The sequence below is a fragment of the Phaseolus vulgaris genome, chromosome 5, assembly GCF_000499845.2.
Source record: "Phaseolus vulgaris cultivar G19833 chromosome 5, P. vulgaris v2.0, whole genome shotgun sequence".
In the NCBI taxonomy this organism is placed as follows: Eukaryota; Viridiplantae; Streptophyta; class Magnoliopsida; order Fabales; family Fabaceae; genus Phaseolus; species Phaseolus vulgaris.
Genome location: NC_023755.2, coordinates 4,154,068 through 4,165,337, shown reverse-complemented (window position 1 = coordinate 4,165,337; position 11,270 = coordinate 4,154,068). Strand labels below are relative to the sequence as shown.

The 11,270-nt window shown below is 26.6% G+C and overlaps 1 protein-coding gene across 1 annotated transcript; it reads left to right on the top strand.

Moving 5' to 3' along the window:
* Nucleotides 1-582: 582 nt before the first annotated feature.
* LOC137834914 (MLP-like protein 43) lies at nt 583-1,910 on the top strand. Its single transcript, XM_068643155.1, has 2 exons — nt 583-783; nt 1,386-1,910. Exons 1-2 carry the CDS (start codon nt 591-593, stop codon nt 1,658-1,660), a joined length of 468 nt encoding a protein of 155 aa, XP_068499256.1. The 5' UTR covers nt 583-590; the 3' UTR covers nt 1,661-1,910.
* Nucleotides 1,911-11,270: the final 9,360 nt, after the last annotated feature.

The following is an 11,270-nucleotide window of genomic DNA, read 5'->3' as shown; positions in this document are numbered from 1 at the left end:
AATATCTAAAATCTGTTATTATACACTTCCACATCAACCATCTTTATTCTTCTACATTTTTTCCGAGAATTTTATATCATGATCACCCTTTTCCACAGAGGTATATTATACATTGCTAGAATCTGGAAAGAAAAAGAAGATGCCACTGCTAGTGCTGCTTCTGCTGACATCTCCAATGAAAAAACATATTCCTTTAAATACTTACCATTGATTAATATTCAATATTGAGATGATATTTGTACCCACTTATATACTATGCACCGAGAGTAACAGCTCGTACGTGGGACAACATATTATGAATGACTCGAAATGGTTAACAAATACTCGCTAAGATTGGTTCGAAATGGCTTTGATACCATGTTAGGAAGTGAACTTTAAGCCTAATTCAATCCCATAAAACCGGCTCAATGAGACGAGGTTTGCACTCACTTATATATCATAAAAGATTTTAATCTCTAGTTGATGTGTGGGATTTACAACACAATGTGTCATTTGATATATGTTTTAAATCCGTGATTATCTTTTTTGACAACTATAAATGCAGCTCCATTGTCTTCGAATTTTGTGTGCCTCTTGAGAAGAAAGCAAATATGGCATACTCTCAAGTTCAGAAAGTGGAAGCTAATGTGCATATCATGGCTTCTGCTGAAGAGTTCCATGATGTTTTATGCAGCAAGACGCATCATATTACCAACATGTCACCTCAAAAAATAAAATCTGTTGAAATTCTCAAAGGTGAATGGGGCACTGAGGGATCCATCATCTCCTGGAGCTATGTTCTTGGTATGGCAATTTTTATTTTTATTTTGACTTTAAAGTTTTATCCTCAAGATTCTTCACGTTTTTCATTTACACAAAAATATTCAGTAATTTTTTTGTCTTTATTATGAAGTTCATTGGAAATTTTGGGATATTTGAGTGAATGTTTGGGGACAATTTTCTAGAAATTTGTTTTGGATTCCAAAACATCAAACTTGAACTTATGAAAAGACAGTGAAACTGTGTATTGCCAAACAAACACTCCATTAATGTGCTTGTAACTTCGCCCTCCATATTTCTTATTTGCTTAAATCAGACTACTCTCAAAGTGTTCTCATAAGTGTTGGACAAGTTTATGACTATACTATCACTACAAGAAAATCATGAAATAGAAATCAATTTTTAGAGACTAAAATAATTAGTTGCAATAGTAACTAAATTAGAGACCATTTTAGAAACTAAACAAAAAAATTGGTTTCTAAATTAGTTTCTATTATTGTTGAATAGTTTCTAAATTGGTATCTAATTAGCAACCAAAGTTTTAGAAACCAAATTTAGAAACTAAATAATTGGTATGAGATAAAATAAACATCTCTGTATTTTTTTTTTTTTTTTTTGGATTACAGATGGGAAAGCTAGTGTGTCTAATAACGTGGTTGAAGGCATAGACAAGGAAAACCATAAAGTAAACTTCAAGGTTATAGATGGTGACATATTGAAGCATTACAAGAGCTGCAAGTTTATAGTGCAAGCTACTCCAATGGAAAAGGGAAGTGTTGTGAATTGGGTTGCAGAATATGAGAAACAAAATGCCAACACTCCTAACCCTCACAACTTATTGGAATTGGCAACTGAGATGACCAAAGAAATTGGTGCTTACCTTACTCAACACACCATATAAATGAATGCCAATAATATCTGTCTTATGCTATTTGCTATTAAGAAATAAAAATTTGATGTCTTATGCGTGGCTTAACATAATGCCATCAATTACAAAGCTTAAAAGCTTAATAAGTTGCATCAACCATGACTATAGGGGAGAGTTGGGTACCTACTTATGGTCAAGTTGTGTGGTGTGTATGATTGTGTCTTTGTAACCTATGGTTTTAAATTGTTGATTATGAAATTATGTTTCATATTTTTCTTTCTTTTATGGATGACTATTTTTATGTAAGTCCAAGATTCTCTAGTGACCAAGATTGTCACAATACAACCAACAATTAAAAATCTATGTAAAATAAATTATTTCACATACTAATAAAAATTAACTTTCTATAGTTAATAAAAAAACTCATATATTAAATAAAATAAACTATTTTACATACTAAAAAAACTTTGTACAACCAATGAAAAATACATCTTGACTTAAAACTTAATTTACCATACTCTTTGATTAATATTTTAATTCAAATTTTCTTACCTATTTTAAATCCTAATAACAAGTGTTATTATTGAGAGTCAATTTCCAAAAATTATTACTCATATACTATAAGAAAATTATTAAATAACAACCAAATTTAAAGACAAAACATAATTAGTCATATATTTAGAGACTAAAAATTATTCGTATCTAAAGTGGTTTCTATTATTAATGAAAAATTACAAGATGGTTTCTAAATTGATATCTAAATTAGCTACCAAAGTTTTAACTACTAAATTTCATATTCTAAATTAGTCTCTAAAATACTAATAGAGATTAATTTAAAGTATAAAGTAGTAAGAAGTTAAAACCTTGATAGTTAATGGTTAGATACTAATTTATAAACTATTTTTATTAATAATAAAAAATATATTGAATATCAATAATTTTTTTAGTTTATAAACAAGTTTTTAATTTAGTTAAATAGTAACTAATTATTTTGATCTTTAAAATTAATTTTTATTTAATAGTTTTTTTTTAATGATAAGTTGATTAAACCACAATTTAATAGTGAAATTGGTAAAGAAAATTAACTACCATCACGTTTAAAGTAATATTTAGAAGTATAAGAATTTGCATTCTCTCTTTCACATGTACTAAAAAACTGAATTATTTACAAAAAAACACTACACTGACTTTTATATTTATTTAATTGTAAAATTCGAATTGCTCTAAATAGTACTTCGAACTAAATTGAACTATATCCCGTGGAATTATAAAATATACTTATAAATAGAATATCTATTGATAATAGTTTAAACAATTAATATACTTGAAACAATTTAGAATAGTTCAAAATTTAGTTGCATTTACTCAAATCAAAAGTTTAATTCATTTAAATTATTATACAATTCGGTAAATTTTACATTAACTTTTTTTTTTTTTTTTGCAATTGCCTATGGCATATGGGGAACAATGCAAGATATGAACTTAGTTCTCCAAAATTCAACATTACGAAATCAAGCTATGTAATACTTCACAACGTTTAACAAATTTCTTAAAACCTGTAGATTGGAAACCTCCCAAGTCAATAAAAAACTTTTGACACTAATGTTTATGATTAATCTATTTAGCCCAAATAGAAAACATTAACATTTTCTAATTAATAGTTTGGAAATCTTATGCAATAAAATTATTCTTATCCAAATACACTATTATTATTTTTTTAATATTAAGTTGAATACAAAGTTTCCCAAAACCTAGGTACATAGGGATTTTGACTATGATGGGATTATTTTTTTTTTGTTTTTTACCAAAATGAGGTCAGTTTAAAAAAAATTACAAATTTAGGCAAGTTGTGCCAATTCGGCACGACTTCATATGCACAATTCGTCCAAATTAGATATGACTCTGTCATGTCATACTGAAGTCGTGTCAAGTTGGCACGGCTTCTGCCCTATCATATTGAAGTTGTGTCAAGTTGGCACGACTTCTGCCACGTCATGTTTATTTATTTATTTTTTAAAATTTTATTGTTTATATATTAGGTACTAAGTTATGTAATGTTAAAAATTATTTTGATACATAATTTTCTAAGAGTGTTAGTTTTAAGGAACAAAAAATTGGATAATCGTGTATGGATAATCAGCTTATTCAAACTTTGAGCCATTAACTCTTGAGGACATTGCCGCCGGACATGGTTTCCCACTAGCCAAAAAGTTTATTTTGATATTTAATGTCTCATGTATGCAAATTTTTTGATATTTTGACATTTAATGGCATCGGACATTATCCATATACGATTATCCAATTTTTTGTTCCTTAAAACTGACACTCTTAGAAAGTTATGTATCAAATTAATTTTTAACATTACATAACTTACTACCCAATATATAAATAATAAAATTTAAAATAAAAAATAAAAAATATGACGTATGACAGAACATAAGTTGTGCTAAGTTGACACGACTTACCTAAATTTGTAATTTTTTTTAAACAGACCCCATTTTGATAAAAATAAAAAAAATAAAAAAAACCATCATGGTCAAAAACCCTAAATTATAACATCCAAGTGATTACACCAATATAATTAAAAAACTAAAGTCTAATTTGTTTGTACTTATACACATCTAACCCAAGTATGATCATAATTATTTTTTTGTCTATTCTTATTTGCACAAACATGGTGGTTTGAAAATACTTCAACCTCTCTTTAGTAAAGGAAAAGAATTGTGCTAACTTCTGAATAGAAAATTGTTGTTGATAAAATATATATAAAAGTAAGTTTACGAAAGAAGAAACATTACGTGGGGAGTGATCTTTTTGTTTTCTCACTCATCTGCATATGCCTAACATCACTCAGATTGGCTTTGCTTTTGTGTTGTTAAGGAAAAGTCCTAATTTGGCACGCTTTCTATGGTTTCTACCAAAACATTAACATCACATAAATCAAATCCAAAGTTCCTTTATCTCCTCTTCTCCAAAGTTACAATTTTTCCAAAAGCTTTACCTTAGTCACATCCACAATATTCCTTAGCATAGAAGTAAAACAATAGTAATCCCTAAAAAAAATTTATAAAATAAAAATCAATTTTAAATTAGAAATCATTTTAGAGATTAAAATATTATTAATTTCTAAATTAGTTTATATTATTGTTAAATAATTTCTAAATTGGTATCTGATTAGCTAGAAAGGTTTTAACTACCAATTGTTTAGATTCTAAAATAAAATTTGGTAACAAAAACATTGACAGCTAATTAGATATTAATTTAAAAATAATTTAATAATAATAGAAACTAATTTAGAAACAAATTTTATTAAGTTTCTAAATTGATCTCTAATTTAATCACTATAGCAACTAATTATTTTTTATCTTTAAAATTAATTTTTATTTAATAATTTTCTTAGAATCTCACTAAGCAAATTTTCTCTATTATTAACTTGGAGTCTCTACTTACAAAATATACTTACAAAAATACTCAACACTAATCAATTATATATAAATATTACTGCTTAGTCTTCTAAATAAATATATATATATATATATATATTACTTTATAGTGAAATACGTATTTAAGTATGTAATTCTATCTCTTCTTTTTATAATATATTAAAAAAAATATTAAAGACAAAAGACAAGTGAAATAGTTGTGCATGTGATAATTTAAATTGTGCAATTATTCTTTGTATTCCTTTTTACTATACATACATAAGATGATTATCATATTCAACAAAAAAAATATTATCTTAAAATACATATGAAATATATACAAAAAGAAAATGAGGAAATATTTATTATATATTATTTAAATAAGTTATAATTTAGCATTAATTTTTATTTTTCTGATCAGCTTTTTTTTTATAAATATTTGTTTTGATTGGTATCTATGGAGTGTTGGGATAACATTTTTTTTGCTCTCCATTTAATAAAAGTAATAAAGTAAAAAATATTTTGTTTAAATCAAAATTCAGAACAATGATATGAGATATATTATATATAGTAATGCAAGTAATCAACTTTTTTGTGAAAAAAAAATCACAGTTGAGTACAAATTCTAGAAAAGAAATCTGTACTTTAATTAAAATCATTATTATTTTAACAATTATTATGGATTAATGCCATAAATGAGTACATAATTGTCTTTAATATGTTAAATATATTAATAAGGAGAAGAAAATATTATAATATACTTGCTGACACACATTTAACATTTCAGAGAGATTATTAATTAAGATGGAGGAGTACATAATTTCATTTACTATTTTAGAATAAGTATATATATATATTATATTATATATATAGATATAGATATAGATAGAGAAAGGGACAAGAGTCTAAGGAGATACCTGATGTTGTGATCCCTCTGCCTGAAACAAAAATTGGTGGAAAATTTGTTTGTTTTGAGAATTATTATGTAAGGTTGAAAATAATGCAAAATAATAGCCAAGTCATAGTGTCTTCATTGTGGCTTGTCGTTTTGGAAAAACAAAGAAAGACCAGAATATGAACATGCATGTATGAGGACGATGAAAACTTGCACACTGCTACCATAATAATTAATTATTAAACCTGAACTCGAATCAAAGTCGAAGGTGGTGTGATGGTGATGGTTACTTACACTGTCTTTGTCTTCTTTCTTTTCCACTGAACCCATTATTATGCAGATGTGCTTCAACCTCATTCATCCATCTGCCTAACCTTTCACAATGATATTCCCTGTTACCTCCATTTTTTCTGTTTTTCACCATCAATCAATTACTTCACTGTATATTATAAGAATTCATTTTTTGTTTCTGTTATATTGTTAGTTAATTCAAAGTTATGGTAAATATGAACTTTAAATTGAATATTGCAAAAGTTAATAGTAATAATTTATGATTAAATAGTATTGTAAAATATTTTTATACTTGAATATTATATATATATATATATATATATATATATAGAGAGAGAGAGAGAGAGAGAGAGAGAGAATCTATTTTTATGATTTAAAAATAATTTTAAAATTTATTTAAACTTTTGTTTATAGTGTGCGTGTGTGTTGAAGACGATATGATAGTACATTAGTACTAAATATTAAACTAAATATATGAGTAATTCATTATATATATTATAATTCATAAAAAATTTCTTGATTTATTTGAGATAATTTAGAAAACAAATTAATTTCTTTTGAGTTTAAACATTATCACTATTAAATAAAAGTGAAATGAAAAAATTATTTGATTTCAAGCTTATTAATTTTCTCCCACTCGAGAATTGATGAACATATAAAAAAAGTCTATCCAAATTTTGTTAATAAAAATTTTGATAGCAATTTAACTTACGTTTTTTTATATCTAAGATCAAGATTTTGACTGAACTTGTAAGTTAGACAAACTCATTTAGAAGAGTCTATTCGAATTTATTCAAAGTTTTTTTAAAGTAATTTATTATTTTTTAAACTTATTTCAAAACGTTTATTGCCAAGCTAATAAATAAATAAAATTTATTGATGAAAATATTATTAAATTATTTTTTTATTGACTCCAAGTCGAATTTAATAAGTAACGACTCTGACAGAATTAAAAAGTGTCGAACAAAAGAAGCCGAAAGGCAGAAGCAGGTGAAATTTAAACCCCTCTTTAATTGAAAAGGTAGCCTAATTAATATAATCTAATGGAACTCTAATGTCCTATTAGGTACACACGAAATAAATAAAATGAGAGTAAAAAATAGTAAAATAATTCGACAACAAATAAAAATTAAAGATATTTGATTAATACAATTTTTTTTTTAAAATAGTATGAAAAGTCTTATCTGTTTTAAATTATTCTTCCTTTAAATATCCTTAAATAAATAATTCAAGTTATTTTTATTTGAAGTATTATTTTAATCCTAAAATAAACAAATCATAAGTATTAATCAGAAGTCTCATGAAATCTCTCTACAAGCAGTTATAAGAATAAGATAAATAAAATAAAATAAACTATTTACTACAAGAAAAAATATTTTAATGTGAATTTATTTTTACATTATTTAAGGTTAAAACTTCTATTGAGTCATTTATTTAGGATTGTAGTTTCTCCCACTAACATATATACTTTTTAATATATATTTTCAAGTACATTTATTTTTTAACTTGTACTTTAAAATACAATAGTTATGTTATTCACACCAATTACTTATGTGAATGTATTTTGAAGTACAATTGTAATTGAAATATGTTATTTTTAGATGGATATGTTTCCAACACAATTTGTTAAGTATCTTTGGTTTTCACATCATAACTCCACTTTCTCATTCCTTCCATTCATAACATACTGAACAGAAATATGACAACAACCTCAAATACTTATTGCTTGAACTAAAAATTACATAAAGTCATTTAACATTACATTACCAAAAACTTCACAACTTCATTACGCTTAATACAACATATGTCATGGAAATTTTAACAACACTGACAACATAATAATGTTAATTACAACAAGTAAACACAACACCACTAATAATAACTAAATTTATTTTCTGGACTCCTTGACACATTTCTCTAGATTATATATATTGTTCCTTTGTCTTACAATAATTACATCTCTTTAATCACCAACCTCTTGAATGCATAATTTGAAGATATTGCAACCCAACACTATTGCCACTCTGTTTTTTAATAAAACCATAAAACTAAACAAATCAATAGTTGGAAAGAAGAAATGTAGGTTTAACAAAACAAAGTTCCATAACTCAAACTTTATACTTAGGACAACCCCAAAATCATTTATCAGCATTCTTAACAGTTGTAGTTGTTCTCAATATAGAAAAATCTCTACAATGGCAAATAGGTGCAAAGAAGCAACTTTTACTCCCACCACCACTAATTTTGCAAATCTCATCCATTATGACAATAAGATGATGAAGATTTGTACCCAAACATTGATGATTAGTGAAACAAGAACACACTCAAAATAAGGGAAGAAGATGACCTAGACAACTATATAAAAGGGACAAACCTCAACCTAGCGATTTTTCCACTATATATGTATCAAGTCATCACTCACTTAACGCTGTTAAAGACAATCTAATAGAAGAGATCAATTTAACTCATTTTAAACATATTTGGGACCCCATTGAACAACTTCAAAACTGAAGAACAAAATTTACTTTTGATCCTTAATATAAGAAAAAAAATACAATTAAGTCTATATTTTTCTTTTATGTTTGTTATTTTTAGTTGCACATTGAAGTACAAAAAATGGTTAGACTTTATTGTGATATTGATGAGTAACATTCATAGTCACTAACCCTTTCAAGTACATTGAAGTACAAAAGATGGTTAGACTTTATTATGATATTGATGAGTGAGATTCATAGTCACTAACAAGGTTATCAAACTCCAGGTTTAACCCGTAAACCCTTACCGTAAACCCGAACTAGACTCGGTCAAATTCGATGAACTCGGTGCAAACTCACGAGTTGGAGACTAAGTGAACGAGTTATGAAGAAATGCCCAAAATAACCCACTTTTCCTTAGTGTCAAGAATTTTAGGGTTCGTTCCAACCTGTATTGGATTTGCTGCATTCACGTTTCACTTGGGTTCATCGTCATCACCTCGTCGTTGTCTCATTATTGTCCAGTTGTGCTTTGTCATCTCGCATCTCCCAAGAATCGCATCGCATTGCTTTGCCTTCCCTTGTTGTCGCCTCTCCTTCCCTCGTCTTCGCCTTCGTCTGGCCGCTGCCATCGCGTTCTACCTTCATTTTCATGTAGCCTTTAGTTTGCAAGTTTGATTTTGCAATTGGAGTTCGGTTGTGGGTTTCACGATTATGGTTGTAGGTTTTACGATTAAGGTTGTGGGTTTCGTGATTGAGGTTGGTTGGGTTGGGTGAATCTTAAATTGAAAATGGAATATTTAGGTTGATTTCTTTTAAAGTTATTTTTTATTTTGGGTTGATTTTTTTTTTATTTTGAGTGGCTAAAATAAGATTGACATAAATTGTTTTTTTATTGTTATGTTTCGGAAAATTCAAGTTATAAGATCCGGTTCAAATGATGGTAATGGTAGTACATCTTCATCACTTCCACACCACCATCTAGAAGTAAAAATACTAGGAAAAATATATAAAATATTGGATGGAATTATAAAACTAATATTTTAGGAAATGAAAAAAAAGTGAAATATTTGTTTATTGTATGAATGGATTTATTAATTTTAATATTGTGAAATTGGTATGATGAGTATTTATTTTTTTATCAAATTTTTATATAAAATAGACTCTTACGAGTCTACGAATCAAATTTACAAGTCAAATTTATAGATATATCACAAGTCTACTTAAACTCTCTGGTCTAATAATCTTGGTCACTACCATAACTTTTCATCATTTGATTTTCAGATTTTCCTAATTTATTTAATTCATTCTACACATTAATAAAACAATATCTCCGAAAAAATTTGACTATTTCTCTGTCTTAAACATGTTGTTACACATAAAAATATTCACTCTTTTTCATAGTTTTATTCTATGTGTTAACATTCACAATCTACCACTAAAGAAATAAACTAACAACAATAATACATAAAAACAAAACGTTAGTCGATCTCATTAGAGATGAAAAGTCTCCAAGTCAATGATTGTTAATTAAAGATGCAGGAAATTGATAAAGTATGCACCATACTTTCGTTGTCCAACTTTTAATTATACAATATCAAATCTGAACTTTCATGTGTGCCAAAATAATAATAGTAAAATATAAGGACAAGTTCCTAATAAAAAAGTAGAGTGATTCATGACTAAAGATGAAATACTACTATATTTTAGAGGACAGGGAAAAGCACTATAATTTAGAGGTGGAAGGTAGCACATGAAGCTTTAAAGCTACATAATAAAGATAAGGAAAAAAGAATTAAAAAGAGAATCCATTCAACACATTTATAAAAGATGAATTGCCACAAACCAAAAGGACACCCATTCTACAAGTTATATTGACTTGTATGATAAAATCACTGTCCAAATCACATTAAAATATGACAATAACTTTCATGTTTTTTTCTTTCAAGAGGATAATGATCAAGGGCTTAAACTTTTTCCTCCCCTTTTATCCTATCTATTGAAAGCACAACAATAACATAAAAATAAACCAACAACTACAAATTAAATACCACTATATGTTGACAATTTAAAATCTTTCATACAAACATCTAATCTACAAATCATTATATATAGGAAAAAAAAACTTTGATGACAAAAGTTGTATTTAGAAGTGTTAAAATATGTATTCAATTACTATGCATAAAAATTAAAATTAATTTCATATTTAAAGGCACAAACTTTTAAATTTTTAGATTTAAAATTATCTTTTATTTTTTAAAATTATCTTGAAATATTCAAATATGGGACCACAATGAGACTAAAACTCATAGACTTTTGGAATATGGGGCGAATTAATTGATTGTATTTTTACTACTTGACTCATAGATTGGATCATGATATAATTTACTTTTACACAACTAATTGTATTATATAAAAACATTTATAAGAAGTATATTGAAAAATGATATGGATAATATTATTTTTTAAATAACCTAATGAAAATGGTTGTAGAAATCAAATATATGCAATTAATAATAGCTCCCCGACACCTTTTAGATTTTCTTTTCCTTGTTTTAAGC

Coding starts and splice junctions, on each gene's coding strand:
- LOC137834914 (XM_068643155.1), top strand. CDS start 591: ATGGCATACTCTCAAGTTCAGAAAGTGGAAGCTAATGTGCATATCATG. Junction 784..1,385: donor CTCCTGGAGCTATGTTCTTG/GTATGGCAATTT, acceptor TTTGGATTACAG/ATGGGAAAGCTAGTGTGTCT.